General features: G+C 53.3%; 1 protein-coding gene and 1 pseudogene across 2 annotated transcripts in view; both read left to right on the forward strand.

The window, feature by feature from the left end:
• Nucleotides 1–19206, forward strand: part of LOC139048084 (uncharacterized) — a 56640-nt gene that overhangs the window by 15878 nt on the left and 21556 nt on the right. For both annotated transcript variants that reach the window (XM_070522510.1, XM_070522511.1), the window contains exon 4: nt 13948–14021. In XM_070522510.1, the coding sequence (XP_070378611.1) occupies nt 13948–14021 (74 nt within the window). The remainder of the gene's footprint in view (nt 1–13947; nt 14022–19206) is intronic.
• Nucleotides 860–2531, forward strand: LOC139047435 (uncharacterized; annotated as a pseudogene).

The following is a 19206-nucleotide window of genomic DNA, read 5'->3' on the forward strand; positions in this document are numbered from 1 at the left end:
GCGGCCATGGCTGCTAAATAATCCGATTTGAAACGTACATAATCCCATACAAAAGCATACAGAAAACTCCACTGGAGTTGTCTGAGTTTGCGTAAGCATGCCGCCAGTTTACAACTTGCCCTCCCCCCCCATTTCAATTTGGCCGAACCCTAAAGTGAAGGTGATTCACCACCATAATTGAAGTGGGCCCACTCGCAAACTTAACTTGCCCCCCCCCCTCCCCCTACTACAAGCTTCCCCATGCTTATTCTATGAAGCGTTATGTGTCCTTATGGATATTCTGCCTGATGAGTTTTGTTTGTTTAAATTGTTCCTTATCGCTATAAAGCTTCCGACCATGTGCACTGACATTGTTATAACAAATAAATGTCTTAACTTCCCTAATTACACTTTTTTGGTGCAGATATGGGGCATTACTTTTTCCGTGACATGCTGAGGTACTCGCTAAACAATGCTTAGGCATTATACTCGTTTCCCCACACGATGTTATTGGATGAGTTGTTGGGAGTGCGGGCTGCGAAGAAGCACTCGTCCCTAGTCACAGATCGGCTCCGTGATTGCTAGCCAATTACGCAGTGCTAATTACCTCGAACCAAAGTTTTCCTTGCACCAATGTGTCCGCGAAGGCTAGCGGCATCGACCGATACCAGCTGACCCCAGAGGTGCGTCTTTCTTTGCCACATTTCGTGACTAATTCTACTGCCACCGTGTGAAGGATTGCTAGGCTTAGGTGCGTTCCGCGGACGCTAGGACCAATACCGTCGCACCGACAGCGGCTTGCCGTACATCTCAGCGGCTGCCGCTCGTCAGCTCCGAAATGGAGGCGCCCTCTCAAACAACAATGATCGTGGACAATAACATGTGCGTTCAAGTTCAAGGAAAAGAGATATCACCCGAGGAATACCACAGCGACGCCGGATGGACGCTTGCGGGGGAACGCATGTCGAGGCTGCGCCAGTGGACCCCCGCCAGCGGCAAGCCGGACGGACCCGGCGGGAGTCAAACAAGCACGAGGTCAAAATTCTACAAGACCGTCCGTGCCTCGGCCATCAAGGCAGCACGCATGCCAGCCATGCCACTGGAAGAAAGCAAGACAGTTGTCAGACCCAGAGGGGGACTGGGCATCGTCAAGACCGGCACCACCACCGTCGCTGCGGCCATACTCGCTGCGGCCAAGATCACGAGCGAGGAAAGCGCCGCGGACACCATCTGCCCCAACACCCAACAGAACATCATGGTCGTCAGTACAACGAATGAAGACAACGCGGCAAGGTACGCTAAAATCCAGGAAATATCTATTCAAGGCAAACCCTACGAGGTCAGCGCATATCGCAGGGCACCTCACGACACCGTAAAGGTCGTCATCAGAGGCATCCCCATCGACGCGAGCGCCGACGAGCTAGATAGAAACATCTTCAACGAGAGGAACCCGCTAGCAGTGGGCGCAAAAATGATTGGAAGCACGACCTCTGCGACCGTGGTGTTCCAGGGACCCAAGGTGCCGAACTTGCTAGGTACCGAACTTGCTCCGATGCTACGATACGGAGTCACCCTGATACCGTGCCGCCTCTACAAAAAACAGATCGACGTTTGCCAGCAGTGCGGCCGAGTGGGACACCGCAAGGACGTGTGCCCGACCCCCGCAATCAAGACGTGCCTGGCCTGCGGACTCGCGAACACTGCAGAAGACCATCGCTGTACCCCAAAATGTAAGTTGTGCGGCGATGAACACCCCACCGGAGACCGAACGTGCAAGGTGAAATACAAGATCCCCTACGTAGTGCGCAAGCGACAATGGGAGCGCCGACAGGCCGAACGCCAGCGGCTGTCGGAGAGCGATTTCCCGCTACTCGACAAGCCGCCAGATGCGCCAAAGGACCCCAGCGGAAAAACGCGCGCCTAAATACAGAGACAGCAGCTGCTGCAAAGGAAGCCTCAACAGGAAAACGTCACCATCACGTGAGCGAGTGAGCTGGGTGGACGCAGCGAAAGGAAACAATATAAGGAACGCGGCGTAAATCACCCAAGCCACGAAGAAAGAAGATATGAACAAGGTGCGGGAGGCAAATGAGATCCTAAGACAAGAAAACGCGGCGTTACGAGCGACCATCAACAACCTCATGAGACAAATCGCCGAGATCCGTCAGTTGCTGCTATGCAACAACGAGCCTCTACAGAGTCCCACGCCAAGCCCAAGCAAGAACGAGGAAACGACAACGAACATCCAGGAGAAAGCCATAGAGGAACCGGCACCGTATAAGCGAGCTATCGAGGACACGCGCACGCAAACAGAAAACGATCGCATCGACAGCCTCGAAGCGAAATTCGAAGCGACATTCTCCAAACTCGAACAGCTAATTACGGCGAACATCGCAGCAGTGACAGCATTGAAACAAACAATGGAGACCTACCAAGCCGAGAACACGAACAGATTCGCCTACATCGAAAGGACCCTACAGCCGAGGGTAAGCCACCCGACGTTTGCGCCCCTCTTTGCCCAACATCCACCCAACCTTGGAGCCCCGTACACGCCAACGCAATTGCGGCCGCCAACGCAACACCAGGAGCAGCAGGTGTAATCAGGTGGCGGTGGAACTGTCGCGGCTTCGGAAGGAAGAAGGGAGCCATCCAACAGTATATCGCACATTCCGCGCGCAAGCCGGACGTTATACTACAAGAAACACTAACCGACGCACCGTCCCTCCCCGGCTACAGAGTGCACGAGGGACCGCTCGACGGGAGAGGCCCGTGCACCCTGGTCAGGAATAGACAAACGTTTGTCGAAGACGAGCTGCAAAGCAATATCAAGATCGAGCACACACTCACCGAAATCATCCCGTGCAAGAAGAGAATAGGAAGCATATTCCTGATCAACGTCTACAGCAACCCATTGCAGAGAAAACAGAGATTCAAGACATTACTGCACAAAACCGGCACCGCAAGGGGCCGCAACACGCTGATCCCGTGCGGAGACTTCAACGCGATGAACCCTGCCTGGGGCTACAACAAGTACACAGCAAAGGGCAACGACCTGTACCAATACGCCACGAAACTCTACTTCACCCTCATCACGGACCCAACACATCCGATGAGAATCGGGAACTCCGTCCCCCGGGACATAACTTCGGACCTCACGTTTGTCAAGAAGACATCCGGGGCGCGATCAGCTGGAGAAACACGAGGAGCAACCTAGGCAGCGACCACACCATCGTGGAAATCGGCATACCGCAACACAGCGACACCAGCATCAAAACACACAGATGGATAGACTGGGGCGCCTTTCGAGACGCCATAAGCCAGAAGAGCGACGGTGACGACGAGATCGAAGACATCGACTCATGGACGGCCGATATCACCAAGAACGTACGCGACGCGACCAAATAAATTGAAACGGACGCGGAAATTGACAAAGTAGACAGCTGGCTTGCGCATCTCATCGAAGCCAAACAGTCGATACTGAATCGCTGGAAGAAACAACGGCTTAACGGAAGACTCAGAAAGAAGGTGGCGGAGCTGAACCGAGCGATCGAGGATCACTGCCGCGCTCTCTGCACGCAACAGTGGAAAGAGTTCTGCAACGTGGCAGACGGGCAGATGCACAGCGGGAAGACGTGGAACCTGCTGCGGCACCTGCTCGACGAAACCAAGACCAAGTCGCACGAAAGGGACAGACTCGCCAGGCTCATACATCGGGCGGTCTCAGCACACGGTGTCGACGAAGTCACCAGGCGCATTAACGAGAAATACCTGGCGACTACACCCACCGAACTACACGCGCCGTACAGTGGCCTGCCAAACGCGAAGCTCGTTTGTGACATCGACGTCAAGGAGGTACACGCGGCCCTGCAGGACCTCAACAACCGGTCGGCAGCCGGCCCGGACATCGTCAGGAACAAGGCACTCAAGAACCTCGACAACAGCTCGATTGAAAACCTCGCAAAATACTTCAACAAATGCTGCAGAGCGGGCGCTGCCAAAGCTGTGGAACACAGCCAAGACCATCCTTATCCCCAAGCCGGGGAAGCCGCCGGACGCGGATAACCTCCGGCCCATCTCGCTCAAGTCCTGCGTGGGCAAGGTGCTGGAGCACGTCCTGCTCAGCAGGTGGCAAGATTACCTGGAACAAGAAGGGCTGTACACGGCCACTTTGATCGGCTTCAGACAGCACCTGAGCACGCAGGACGCGATGCTGCAGCTCAAATACCAAATCATCGATGATGGCAGCGGCTCCCGCGACAACAAAGCAATCCTAGGGCTCGACCTGCACAGCGCCATCGATAAGGTGAAACACTCGGCGATTCTGTCCCAAGCCTCCAAGCTCAACATGGGCGAAAGATCCTACAACTACATCAAGGACTTCCACATGGACAGGACCGTCGAGCTACGAGCAGGCGACCTACAGACGCAAGAGAAGAAGCTCGGGAGGGCCGGCACACTACAGGAATCGGTCATTTCGCCGATGCTGTTCAACCTGGTAATGATCGGAGTGGCCGAAAAGCTCGGGGACATCGAACACGTTAGGCACACCATCTACGCGGACGATATCACGCTGTGGGTGACCGGTGGCTGCGACGCCCACATCGAGGGTGAGCTGCAAGCCGCCGTCGACACAATAGAAGACCAGCTGGAAGGCACCGGACTGAGATGTTCGCCGAGCATATCGGAGCTTCTCATACTCCCATCTACCAAAAACAGCAGAGACAAGACCATGCAACGCGAAAACGAAAAAAAATCAGAATCATAACCAAATCCGGCAATGTGATCCCCGAGGTCGGCAAAATTAGGATCCTAGGCACGGTCATCGAAAAGCACGGAAGAAACGGCGAAACCATCGCTCGTCTCAGTGCAAAAGCAGCCAACGCGATTCGACTCCTCAAACGAGTCACTTCCCGGAAGGCTGGCATGCGAGAGGAGAGCCTAATTTGGCTCGGCCAATCGTTTGTCATCAGCCACGTCGCGTACGTTGCAGCCTACCACAGATGGCTGCAACACGAACGTGACAAAATCAACGTGCTTATCAGAAGAGCGTACAAGACGGCGCTGGGCCTGTTCGAGTCCACGAGCGCGACCCGCTTGTTACAACTCGGGATACACAATACGCTCGAAGAAATAGCCGAAGCGCAACGGACCTCTCAACTGGAGCGGCTGTCCATCACCAAAGCCGGGAGGAAGATACTGGACGATCTGGGAATTCGACGCTCGAACGAGGTTGAGATGAAGCTCCCCGTCCCCGAAGAGTTCCAACGACAGACCAGAATCGACCCCATACCGAAGAACACGAATCCCGACTTCAACAAGGGAAGAAAAGCGGCGAGGGCCAAGGCTCACATCGACCAGCATGCCAACGACGAACACGCGCGCTACGTGGACGCGGCCGAATACCAACGGAACGCCTTCGCAGCGCTCGTCATAGAGGCGTCAACCGGCGCCACGAGGACGGCAGCGAGCGTGAGAAGCGCTGGAGTGGAACAAGCGGAGGAGGTAGCCATCGCCCTGGCCATCGCCGACGCAGACTGCCCCACGGTGCTGAGTGACTCGAGACAGGCGGTGCGAAACTTCGCCAAAGACCAAATTTGCAGGGAGGCTGAGTGCGTACTACGAGCGGTCAAACTATAAGAACGAAAAGTACGACTCAAGTGGTTCCCGGCGCATGCGGGCGCCGCGTCGGAACGCAATGAGAACCACAATGAGACGGCACGCGCAGCGGCGCGAGAGCTAACCAACCGCGCCCCGGCGACAGACCGTCCGACGTGGTTCGTAACCAAGGACCGCATGATGGATTACAAGGAAATCAGGAAGGCCTACCGCCTGGCTCGCAGGACTCTCCCACCCCCGCACCCGAGAGTGAGTCGAGCGGAGGCGGTAGTACTGAGACAGCTCCAGACCTGATCACTACCGAGCCCGAGACTGATGAATCACATGTACCCCGAGACATATCCAACCGATAAGTGCAGTCGGCCGGAGGGAGACCGCAGACTACACGCACATCTTGCGGGACTCCGTTAAATATCCAGCAGAAGCAAAATCAAGAACGCTTCCACCGCAGTTCGAGGCAGCCGCGAAGAGACGATCAGCTCTGGGCCGTCCAGCAGGTCCTCGAGGCGCTCGAAAGGCACGGACCCAGCGAGCCGGCAACGGCGAGCGGAGACCCGCGCCGAGATATGGCGACTTCGTAGATGACGTAGGCCCTCGTTGAGGGGCGCGAGCGCCCAACTGCAGGCATAAATAAAGTTGGCTCCAATCCAATGCAACAGGTGAATACTAGGCCACGATCACACGAATACTTCTTGCATGCCAACTAGAGCGAGCTGTCAGACGTCCGGCAGGTGCGGGTCGTCTCATAACACGGGGGAGTGAGCACGTTCACACGCGCCAGCTTCTCTTCGGCTACATACTCGCCTATCAAACACGCCACTTGGCAATGAAATATGCTAGTTGGTGTATGTCAAATGTTCTTGTGTTATCTACAGCACACATTAGGGGGGGGGTTCTCACACAAGCGGAGCGCCGACCCTGAAGGAAAAAGCTTTTAATGCGTAAGGATTCTTTGACGAGCACCCCAGGGAAATCAGCCCGTCCCATGGCTCCCTGTATCTGCAAATTAAATGCATTGTTTGTCAAGTGTACACACGTAGTTGTTATGATAGTGTCATAAATGATCCGTAGCGTTAGAAAAGATAAACGTCTGACAGGGATTCACACCATGGACCACAGCGTGGCGGGGAGATGTCTGTGAGAGGCACACAAAAAGAATGGTTGCAGCCCGTTGCAGCGTCAAGGTCGTAAAAAAAGATAACGAAGACTGACAAGTTCACACCTGTAATCTTTATAACAGGGAAATAGATGATAGCCACCATTAGAAAAAAAGTGGTTACGTTGCCGTCTCCGCATCAGCGTAATAACAGACAGACAGAGAGACAAGAAACTTTAATTGGTCCCAAGGGACTACGTTGTCGTAGTCGTGGGCCGCACCCGCGCCGGGGACGGAAGACCTTGATCTTCAGCCCCGTCGCAGGCCTTTTGGACAGCCCGAAGCTGGACTTGAAGGCTGTCGCTCTTGACGGCTTCATTCCAGTCTTCTTGCCTGTTGAAAGGTGAGTGGCGCAACGCAGCACATTGCCACAGCATATGGTTCAAGGTGGACCGTTCCTCGCTGCAGTCTGGGCAGCGGGATCCACACCCGGAATGTAGTGGCTCAGCCTTGAGCGAGACGGAAAGGAGCGCGTCTGCAGCAGTCTCAGCACCGAGACCTGGGGTCTGCCTAGCTTCGGGTGAGGAGCCGGATACTGCCTGCATTCCAGCTGGTAGTGAGTAGTGATCTCGTGGAAAGTAAGCAGCGGGTCCGTGGTTCGGTCGATCGCCTGCGAAGCCGGGCCTCTCGGACTGGCGTGGTTGATGAAACCTCGCGCATGGTCATTGGCCAGCTCATTAGGGTTGATCGAGCCGGGCGAGACGTTCCGGCCCATGCGAGGCGGGAAGGAGCGCGTCTGCAGCAGTCTCAGCACCGAGACCTGGGGTCTGCCTAGCTTCGGGTGAGGAGCCGGATACTGCCTGCATTCCAGCTGGTAGTGAGTAGTGATCTCGTGGAAAGTAAGCAACGGGTCCGTGGTTCGGTCGATCGCCTGCGAAGCCGGGCCTCTCGGACTGGCGTAGTTGATGAAACCTCGCGCGTGGTCATTGGCCAGCTCATTAGGGTTCATCGAGCCGGGCGAGACGTTCCGGCCCATGCGAGCCGGGAACCAAGTGATAACATGACGGGCCGTGCCTGTCTTGCGGGTCCTCAGCCTCACCGCAGCCTCGGTCGAGACCGAGCCGCCGAGAAAGGCCATCACCGCCGACCCGGAGTCCGTGAAGATCTGCGTGCACCCAGGTTCGCACAGAGCCAGCGCCACTGCGACTTGCTCTGCGACGGTCGCCGTCGAGCGTTGTATAGACGCCGCATTCAGGATCTTGCTGATCTTGTCAACCACCGTGGCCACGTGCGAGTTTGATCCGGTATAGCGCGCCGCGTCGACAAAGGACGCGAGCTCTGGCTTCTGCAGGGTAGTCTTGATGAGTGCTCGGGCTCTGGCTGCGCACCGGACCTCGTTGTGTTGTGGATGAACATTCCTCGGGAAGGGGGAGACTCGAAAGGCTTCCCTTTCACCTTGGCATAGTGGGACGGCGCACGACTCCTCGGCCATGGCTACCAGATCCACCGTCTCGAGTATTCGGCGGCCGGCCTTGGTGGTAGAGAGGCGAACGATCTGTGCCGTTTTCAGCGCTTCGATGACTTCTCTCACGGTGTTGTGGACCCCGAGTTGCATCAACTTCTCCGTGCTGGTCGTCATGGGGATGCCGAGGACTCGTTTAATACTCGTCCTCATGAGTGCGTCGATCTTGTTCTCCTCCGACCGTGACCAGTTTAGCGCAGTTTAGCCACGCAGTTTAACCAGTTTAGCCACGTAGTTGATATGGCTATGAGGAAGGCGTGGTAGATCCTTATGAGGTTGGCTTCGCTGATTCCCCCCCCCCTCCTCCTGCTCGTCACTCGCGAATCGAGTCTGAGCATGTTCTCCGTCTTCGCACTCAGGTGCGCGATCGTTGGCGCGGTGCTGCCCTTTGCATTGAGGGCAGCAACCGAGCGCCCTGAGAAAATGCACCCTCTCCATGCACTGACCCGTCTGCATTCTGAGTTTGATCGGTACTTGGTCCAGCGTCGTGTCGAACTTGCGGCCTTTTCTGTCGCGTCGATATCGCAAGAGTTCCGACTTAGTCGGCAAGAGGACCAGTCCCGTGCCCTCGAGGAATGCTTCCGTGACGTGCAAGGCCTCTTGCAGGGCCCGCTCCACCACTGCTTCTGACCCACCGCCGCACCAGACGGTGATTTCGTCCGCGTAGATAGCGCGATTGAGAACAACGGCCCCAATTCGGTTAAGTCAGGCTGATAGATCTCTCATGGAGATGTTCAAGAGCAGTGGAGATAACACCGCACCCTACAGCGTGCCGCAGGCTCCCAGCGCGTGTCCGTTCGACTTGATATGGCCCAATTTGATCGTGGCCTTGCGATCCCTTAGGAAAGAGCTCACGTACGTGTGAAAGCGTTCGCCGAGGTTCAAGATGCCTCGGGCGTCGCTAGTGACCACGTCGACTATCTGCCTCTTGATCAGCAGCATGACCTCTTGAGTGGACAGTGAGGGTCTGAAGCCGACCATATTCGGCGGGACGAGGTGTCGTTCCTCGACATGCCTTGATATTCTGTTGTGGATGACATGCTCCGCCGCGTTGCCCACGCAAGGCGTGAGCGAAATGGGTCGCAGACTGTCTATGGCTGGTGTCTTGCCCGGCTTCGGAATTAGGATCACCGTGGATCACCCGGTATGATGCCGGCCTCCCAGACTTCATTTATTTCCTTGGTGAGCAGTTCGCTCGAGCCATCGTCTAAATTTTGAAGTAGTCTGTTCGAGATTTCATCCGGTCCGAGCGCCGATCTTCCGTTGAGGCCCTGAAGGGCCGCTTTGACTTCCGAGACGGAGAAGGGGGCGTCGAGCTCCTCATCTGCCTTGCCGCCATAGGCCGGGTAATCTTCTGGCCCGGACTGCCCGATAGGGAGGTAGCGCCGCGCGACTTCGGCCATCACTTCGTTCATAGACGTGCCTTCGCTATTGAGCTTGTGGACGAGCCTATCGGTGGCCAGAGTGTGGTTTCTCTTGGACTGCGTGTCGTCCAATAACTGCTAGAGGAGGTTCCACTTTCCTCCGGCACGCATCCGGCCGTCGATGGACGCGCATACTTCGTTCACATTCATGCTGGCCGAGCTCTTTGCAGTGCGATTCGATCTCGCGGTTGAGGGCCGCGATCCTGCTCCGGAGGTTGCGATTCAGCTTCTGCGTCTTCCATCTGGCTGTGAGGGAAGTCCTGGCTTCGAGCAGGTGCGCCAATCGAGCGTCCATGCGGTCGAGCTTGAGGTCCGTTTCGACGGTCCTGGTGACCGCAGCTACATCCTTCTTGAGCTGCGCTATGAGGTCCGCAAACGACTCGTATTTTTCGTGGTCGTCCTTCCTTCTCTTTCGGAAGGCGTCCCAGTCAACTATTCCGAAGTATTCCGACTATTCCCTGACTGGTAGGGAGATTTCTACGATGTAGTGGTCACTTTCCAGGTGCTCTTGTAAGTTGTGCCACTCCGCTCCCGGCGCGTTTTTGACGAAGGCAAGGTCTGGGGTGGTGTCTCTCGAGACCGAGTTTCCCATGCGAGTGGGGTAATGGGGTCTGTTATCAGTTCTAGGGAGCTGTCAGTCGCTGCCTGCCGGAATCTGCAGCCTTTGGGAATGCTTCTCACATAGCCCCATGCTTCGTGCGGCGCGTTGGCCTGCACCTCCGGAAGCTGGCGCAGTTCCACTGCCACACGATGAGCTTACTATCCGGTCTGGCCATGGTTGGGCATGTTGGACCGGAGCTGGGCTGAGATGCCATCTTGCTCGTCAGCCCACGACTGCTGGTTGTCTTGTAGCATTTTACTGGACACAGCCGCCGGCCTGGCGGCGTCACCGTAGTGTAGTTCACATCGCTTCGCAAGCTCGTTCTCAAGCAGTTGCACTCTGAGTAGAAGGGCCTGGTTACTCTGTACCAGCTCGGCAAAGGATTTTTGCATGCGGTCCAAGGACCTCTGCATGGCAGCCTCCGCCGTGCTCACGTCCTCAACAGTACCCTTGGAGGACGTGGCTCTGCGCTTGACCGCTCTTGCTGTGGCTCCTTCTTCCGTAGACGTTTGCATTGGCGCGGCCACTTGGACGGCGCTGGCGTTTCGGAAAGCCTCAAAGTCGGCCTTCATTTTCCGGATTTCCGCCTTGAGACGGGTGTTTTCGTTCATCAACTGCGCGATCCTGGGATCATGCACCCGCTCGCTTTCCTGTGCGGCGGTGTGTTGCGTCCGGCCCGTTTGCTTCGTCTGTTTCACTTTGTCGGCCCAGGTGGGACCTCCTGCGATGTGCACGTTGGACTTGGAGCGGCCCATAGATTGAGAGCGCCCTTGTTGCACGGAGCGCCTACGTGAGCGGGAGCGCGTCCTAGAGCGGAAAAGACTGCGCGAGCGGGAGAGCCCCCTCGAAGAGCTCCTCTTCCGTAGCGCTGACGTCAGTGCCTGGCTCATCTCGCGTGCCGCATTGCCGCCCTTCTTGGCGTCGCCAGTTTTCTTCTGCCGGCGCCTTCGGCGTCTCTGCCTGACGACATACGGCGTTTGGAAGCGTTGCTCGCACTTACGATCAGCCGTTGGGTGAGGGCCTCCGCATATGCCGCATTTCGCCTCACACTGGTGGCCTTCAGTGGGGGACGCGGCTCCGAATCCCCTGCACTTCTTCACACTCGGGGTCGGACATACATCGGCCCTGTGGCCCAGTTCCCCACAACCGTAGTACACATCAACTTGCCTTCTGTATAGAGAGCAGGGCAGCATGCCCGCTCCACACATGACAAAGTTCGGCACCCTCAGTCCGTCGAACAGGACGATAACCGTGGTGGTGGTGGCACCTCCAACGCGGTGAGGTGCCGCTGGTGTACGATCATTGCACGGAGCTGAGCGTCATTGAACTCGACGTCGACTCGCCTAACAACACCCTTGCATGTATTGTCCGAAGGCGGCCATGTACGTGGCCACTTCAAAGACCCCTTCGCGCAGGTGTATCTGTTGAACCGTCGCGTGAGCACGCGCATTCCTTTCTTCTGGTGTATGAGACGACGTAGATGTTTTGCACGTTATTTGGGCAGACGATGTCTTCGCGAACCTCGTCGGGTGAAAGCGCCGCCGCCATAGCCAGCGCTTGTGCCATTCTAATAGTGCTGATCTTCTTCATGTCGAGGCCACCCCTTGCTCTAACGATGACTCGAATATGGTCCCGTGGCAGTCTTGGGCGCCTTGAGGCTGCGGCCAGCTTCTTCAGCGCGTTCCGCGGGGCTGCCGTGCGGCGGCCACCCCTGCCACCTCCCTGCTGTACCGGGCTCGGCGTCGACTTGGAAGTTTCTTGCCTTGCCTTCTTAGTCTTGCCCATTGCCGTGGTCCAGCCGGGGCACCTTGCTTCTGCGGGGGAGATTTCTACCCCCTCCACCATCTCGACTTCGGGCATGATGCCCCACCACCCCGGAGTTAGGGCAAGGCCTAGCCCGTACTCCTCACCAGCGTTAAACCGTTAGGGTTAGCTCTGCCCCACGTGGCGAAAAGTTCAGGGTCGTATAAAAGTTCCAGAAAAGAATCTACCGATATAAATCCGGTATCGGCTTGATACCCGCAACAAACTGCGTCAAATGATGCACAGTGTTCAAGCGTTCCCGCGTACTGTACCACCGAAAACATTTGAGGAAACGGGAGCCGATGTTTACGCGTCCGCACTTCTCGGCGCCCCCTGGTGATCTCAGTGTCGTAACAAAAATGAAAACAAAGAATTTAACGCATTATTCGTTATAGTCGTTTAGTAGTAGATGATTGATAGCGTTTAACCTCTTCCTAAATACATTTAATAAAAAATTGGTAGCATTAGAAAAAAGAACTGGCGACGTCTCGCTGCGTCAAGGTTGTAACAAAACAATATACAAAAGCGGTGGCGTTTCGAAAAAAAAAGCCTCGATGTAGGGCGTTTCGGCTGCTGATACGATATATCTGCAAAATACATGCATAATTGGCCATGTTAAATCGGGTAATTGTTACAATAGTGTAATATTAGATGATTGGTAGCAATGGACAGACATGCGTAAGATAGCTCAATCAGTGAGCAAAAGCGCAGTAGCAGTCAAGCCTAAGGATGCTTGCGCATTACTAGGCAATTCTCTGAATTTATGTAGCATTTTCTTTCTCGGTGGGTGTTCCTCTTGTTTACGTTTCTGTGTTCGTAATTAGCGACGGTCATACTTGCCCCTGCTTTTCACGTGCGTCACCTCACAAATCAAGAAGTTCCTGATGAGAATTCTTTATTTGATTTTCTACATGTTCCAACGGCTAGACTGATAAGCTTTCGGGCTACAATGTTGTAACCGGCATTGCAGTAAAATCAGCCGTTTGTTTAAATAGAGGAACAATATTCTTCACGCTGCCTTCATATTCGCGTGCTTGATTAATGGTGGAGCTACAAATGCGCGTGGAGTTTCGGGTGTGGAATAGTGGATACGGAGGAGTAGAGCGAATCCCAATGTTCTGCGTTGTACTCCTCCCTGTCGTAGCCACATACTTACTGATGTGCGGAAACATAAACGCACTTCGCATTAGGCACGCCTGACGGTCACTATCAAGCCCTTCCGAAACGCGTTCAGCAAGCGCTACTTCAGCACATGTCTGCAATCGCCCCATGTTGTCGGCGAGAGCAATATCAAAGAAATGAAGGCAAGCAATATATTGCTGGGAAAGGAACTACGACAGCTTCCCTTGGTTGGTCAAAGCATGAAGTACCAATCAGGCATGCTGGAGAGAGACACGAATTGGTAAGGCTATGGAAGTCATAAACAGATACCATGGCGAAAATAGTCGCGAGGTGTTGAAGCATTTAGGGTTTTTAGGTGCCAAAACCACGATTTGGTTATGAGGCACGCCATAGTGAGGGACTCCAAATTGATTTTACCCACCGGGGGTTCCTTACCGTTCACCCAATGCACGCAAGCGTACAAGGGCGTTTTCGCGCTTCAGCACCATCGAAATGCGTCCGGCGCAGCCGGGATTCAGTTCCGCGCCCTTGGGCTTAGTAGTCACCAATTGTAGAGAGATAGCACTCGTGCACTCATAATGTTAGTACACATATGTTAGCAAATCATATCGAGGTGTCACAGTTAATAAACCGGTATTCAGATGCAGCGTGATTTATTGGCCATCTCAGGCATGCACATTTGACGGAGCATTTACTAATGCAAATATTTGGGCGTTCTATTTTAGTTCTGTACACTTGGAGAGTAGTAATTATGTCTGTGTCTGTGCGTTCCGATCCTTTGCAGTGTCATTAAGGTGGTCAACTTTCACTTCACATCGGGAAGCGCTCCAGACCTACTTAATTTCACTGTCGAAGGAGGTGAGTACAACATTTGGAACCACATTGTTGAGTAAACTGAGAGGGAATAATGTTAAATGCCGGTGAGCAAATGCGTACGCAAGTGGATAGGAAAAGAGAGAATAAACAAATGAGAAAGGCTGGGTAGATATCCATGTTGTTAACCTGCACTAGGTAAGAGGTAAGGGGAGAAGGAAAGATTGTTGAAACAACGCACACACATGAAAGAGTTGGAGAGGCGAAAGAAAAAAAAATTTGAAGCACACGCGCACCCACACGCGCATATGCGCACCCACACGCGCATATGCGCACCTACAAGCGCATATGCGCACCTACACGCGCATATGCGCACCTACACGCGCAAACGCGCACCTCCATGCGCAAACGCACACCTACATGCGCAAACGCACACCTACATGCGCAAACGCACACCTACATGCGCAAACGCACACCTACATGCGCAAACGCACACCTACACGCGCAAACGCACACCCACACGCGCACATGCACCCACACAACCACCCACACGCGCACATGCACCCACACGCACACACACGCGCACACGCACCCACACGCACACACACGCACCCACACACGCGCGCACACGCACCCACACACGCGCGCACATGCACCCACACACGCGCGCACATGCACCCACACACGCGCGCACATGCACCCACACACGCGCGCACATGCACCCACACACGCGCGCACACGCACCCACACACGCGCGCACGTGCGCACACACGCACCCACACACACACACGCGCGCGCGCGCACACGAACACACACACGCGCGCGCGCGCGCACACGAAAACCCACACGCGCACACACACGCACGCGCGCTCGCACACGAAAACCCACACGCGCACACACACGCACGCGCGCTCGCACGCTCACACACACACACGCGTGCGCGCGCGCACACCCACACGCGCACACACGCACGCGCGCGCGCACACGAACACACACGTGCACACCCGCACACACACGCGCACGCGCAGTGTCGGCGAACATAGTCGGCGTTTGTGCTTTGCTTTCGGTTCGTCATCATCATCATCAGCCTGGTTATGCCCACTGCAGGGCAAAAGCCTGTCCCATACTTCTCCAACAACCCCGGTCATGTACTAATTGTGGCCATGCCGCCCCTGCAAACTTAACCTCATGCGCCCACCTAACTTTCTGCCGCCCCCTGCTACGCGTCCCTTCCCTTGGGATCCACCCCGTAACCATTAATGACCATCGGTTATCTTCCCTCCTCATTACATGTCCTGCCCATGCCCATTTCTTTTTCTTGATTTCAACTAAGATGTCATTAACTCGCGTTTGTTCCCTGACCCAATCTGCTGTTTTCTTATCCCTTAACGTTACACCTGACATTCTTCTTTCCATAGCTCGTTGTGTCGTCCTCAATTTGAGTAGAACTCTTTTCGTAAGCCTTCAGGTTTCTGCCCCGTAGGTGAGTACTGGTAAGACACAGCTATTATATAGTTATACAGTAAAAGCTCGTTAATTCGAACCGCAAGGGGAAGCCTCTTCAGTTCGAATTAACGAAAGTTCGAACTAACGAAAGTGAAGGAGGGCAACAGTACACTGCGATTTGGAAGCAGTAGGGCATGTCAGAAATTTGGCGTGTCAGAAAGTGATGGCGTGTGCCGCGGGCACTCGCCATCTTCAAGTCGAAGCTCTGGGTCCGACTGTGCCACACCACCGATGTCCACCGAAACGAACGTTAGCCGATGCTTAACACCATCACAATGAATCGCGACAGCTGATACCTCCTAAGCTGAAAACAGAGGTGCACAACCGATGAAGACAGCCGAGACAAAGACGCTGAACATGTGAAGGTGGCGAAGGCCCTGATTCGTTGGTTCTTGATTGCAAGCGCAGCTGCGACGTACTTGATTCGCTGTGTTTTGGAGCTTGCCGTGCCATCTCCGCACAACATTAGCAGCTGTACAAGATTTGCAAAGCCTCCGAGATTCGCAACAGGCAAGAAGTCTCGGAGGTTACGTAGAACGGAGAGGCGGCGGCCGCCGCTGCCTTCTGGCTGACCCCGCGTCGGTTAGATTTTTTTTCCGATTTTGCCTTCTCTCGCCGTTCTCTCCGTTTCGGAGGCAATACAGCCTTGTGTGTAGGCAGTAGGCGCGTTTCTGTGGCCGTGTGCCAGGCGAGCGTAGTTCGAATTATCCGTGAGGGCACCTTCTCGCGTTCGAATTAACGGACTTTCTTATACATAGACTTCTGTGGAGCTTGGCCGGACCAAATCGTACAGTTCGAATTATCCAAAAATTCGAATTATTGAAGTTCGAATTAACGAGCTTTCACTGTATTCGAAGGCATGTGATCTCACAGGAATCATTATTAATACGCACAAATAACTATAACACATTGTGAAGATTGGATGTACATAAACATCGCACCAGTGTACGAGTTTAAAAAATATTGCATAGTGTGTATAGGTGGATATACAGTAAAAGCTCGTTAATTCGAACCGCAAGGGGAAGCCGCTTCAGTTCGAATTAACGAAAGTTCGAAGTAACGAAAGTGAAGGAGAGCAACAGTACGCTGCGATTTGGAAGCAGTAGGGAATGTCAGAAAATTGGCGTGTCAGAAAGTGATGGCGTGTGCCGCGGGCACACACCATCTTCATGTCAAAGCTCTGGGTCCGACTGTGCTACACCACCGATGTCCACCGAAAGGAACGTTAGCCGAGGCTTAACACCATCACAATGAATCGCGACGGCCGATACCTCCTAAGCTGAAAACAGAGGTACACAACCGATGAAGACTGCCGAGACAAAGACGCCGAACATGTGAAGGTGGCGAAGGCCCTGATTCGTTGGTTCTTGATTGCAAGCGCAGCTGCGACGTACTTGATTCGCTGTGTTTTGGCGCTTGCCGTGCCATCTCCGCACAAGATTAGCAGCTGTACAAGGTTTGCAAAGCCTCCGAGATTCGCAACGGGCAAGAAGTCTCGGAGGTTACGTAGAACGGAGAGGCGGCAGCCGCCGCTGCCTTTTGGCTGACCCCGCGTCGGTTAGATTTTTTTCCTATTTTGCCTTCTCTCGCCGTTCTCTCCGTTTAGGAGGCAATACAGCCTTGTGTGCAGGCAGTAGGCGCGTTTCTCTGGCCGTGTGCCAGGCGAGCGTAGTTCGAATTATCCGTGAGGGAAAATTCTCGCGTTCGAATTAACGGACTTTTTTATACATAGACATCTGTGGAGCTTGGCCGGACCAAATCGTACAGTTCGAATTATCCATAAATTCGAATTATTGAATTTCGAATTAACGAGCTTTCACTGTATATACTTATATTATACTTTATTATGTGCAGTTGTACGGGGCTTTAAAGCAGAATTTCTGTCGTTAGTGCCAAAGCTGGAGGAGGCAGAAAGAACGCGTCTGGAACAGCCGATTTTTGTAAAAGAAATAGAGGATGCATTAGATGCACTACCTTTTGGCAAGGCACTCGGCCCTGACGGCCTAGAATTACCATTTTATATAACATTCAAAACAAATACTGCCCAGATTCTGCTAAAGTTATCGCCGAATTTTATCAGCGAAAACATATTAATATTACCATATTATTACCATATTAATATTACCATATTATTAATATGTAATATTAATATTACATATTACCTCGCGTTTGTTCCCTCACCCAATATGCTCTTTTCTTAGCCCTTAACGTTACCCCTATCATTCTTCTTTCCATAGCTCGTTGCGTCGTCCTCAATTTGAGTAGAACCCTTTTCGTAAGCCTCCAGGTTTCTGCCGCGTAGGTGAGTACTGCTAAGACACAGCTATTACATACTTTTCTCTTGAGGGATAATGGCAGCCTGCTGTTCATGATCAGAGAATGCCTGCCAAACGCACCCCAGCCCATTCTTATTCTTCTGATTATTTCCGTCTCATGATCCGGATCCGCCGTCACTACCTGCCCTAAGTAGATGTATTCCCTTACGACTTCGAGTGCCTCGCTGCCTATTGTAAACTGCTGCTCTCTTCCGAGAGTGTTAAACATTACTTTAGTTTTCTGCAGATTAATGTTTAGACCCACTCTTCTGCTTTGCCTCTCCAGGTCAGTGAACATGCATTGCAGTTGGTCCCTTGAGTTATTAAGCAAGGCGATATCATCAGCGAATCGTAAGTTGCTAAGGTATTCTCCATCAACTTTTATCCCCAATTCTTCCCACTCCAAGTCTCCGAATACCTCCTGTAAACATGCTGTGAATAGCATTGGTGAGATCGTATCTCCCTGCCTGACGCCTTTTTTATTGGGATTTTGTTGCTTTCTTTGTGGAGGACTACGGTGGCTGTGGAGCCGCTATATATATGTTCCAGTATTTTACATATGGCTCATCTACACCCTGATTCCGTAATGCCTCCATGACTGCTGAGGTTTCGACTGAATCAAACGCTTTCTCGTAATCAATGAAAGCTATATATAAGGGTTGGTTATATTCCGTACATTTCTCTATCCCTTGATTGATACTGGGAATATGACCTATTGTTGAGTAGCCTTTACGGATTCCTGCCTGGCCCTTTTCTTGACAGAAGTCTAAGGTGTTCTTGATTCTATTTGCGATTACCTTAGTAAATAGTTTGTAAGCAACGGACAGTAAGCTGATCGGTCTATAATTTTTCAGGTCTTTGGTGTGCGCTTTCTTATGGATTAGGATTATGTTAGCGTTCTTCCAAGATTCCGGTACGCTCGAGGTCATGAGGCATTGCGTATGCAGCGTTGCCAGTTTCTACAGAACAATCTGACCACCATCCTTCAACAAATCTGCTGTTACCTGATCCTGCCCAGCTGCCTTCCCCCTTTGCATATCTTCCAAGGCTTTCTTTACTTCTTCCGGCGTTACCTTTGGGATTTCGAATTCCTCTAGATTATTTTCTCTTCCAATATCGTCGTGGGTCTCACTGATACTGTATAAATCTCTATAGAACTCCTCAACCACTTGAACTATCTCATCCATATTAGTAATGATATTGCCGGCTTTGCCTCCTAACGCATACATCCGATTCTTGCCAATTCCTAGTTTCTTCTTCAGTTTCTTGGCTTCCTCCGTTCCTGAGAGCATGTTCAATTCTATCCATATTATACTTCCTTATTTCAGCTGTCTTACGCTTGTTGATTAACTTCGAAAGTTCTGCCAGTTCTTTTCTAGCTGTAGGGTTAGAGGCTTTCATACATTGAC

The sequence above is a fragment of the Dermacentor albipictus genome, chromosome 7 (genome assembly GCF_038994185.2).
Source record: "Dermacentor albipictus isolate Rhodes 1998 colony chromosome 7, USDA_Dalb.pri_finalv2, whole genome shotgun sequence".
In the NCBI taxonomy this organism is placed as follows: Eukaryota; Metazoa; Arthropoda; class Arachnida; order Ixodida; family Ixodidae; genus Dermacentor; species Dermacentor albipictus.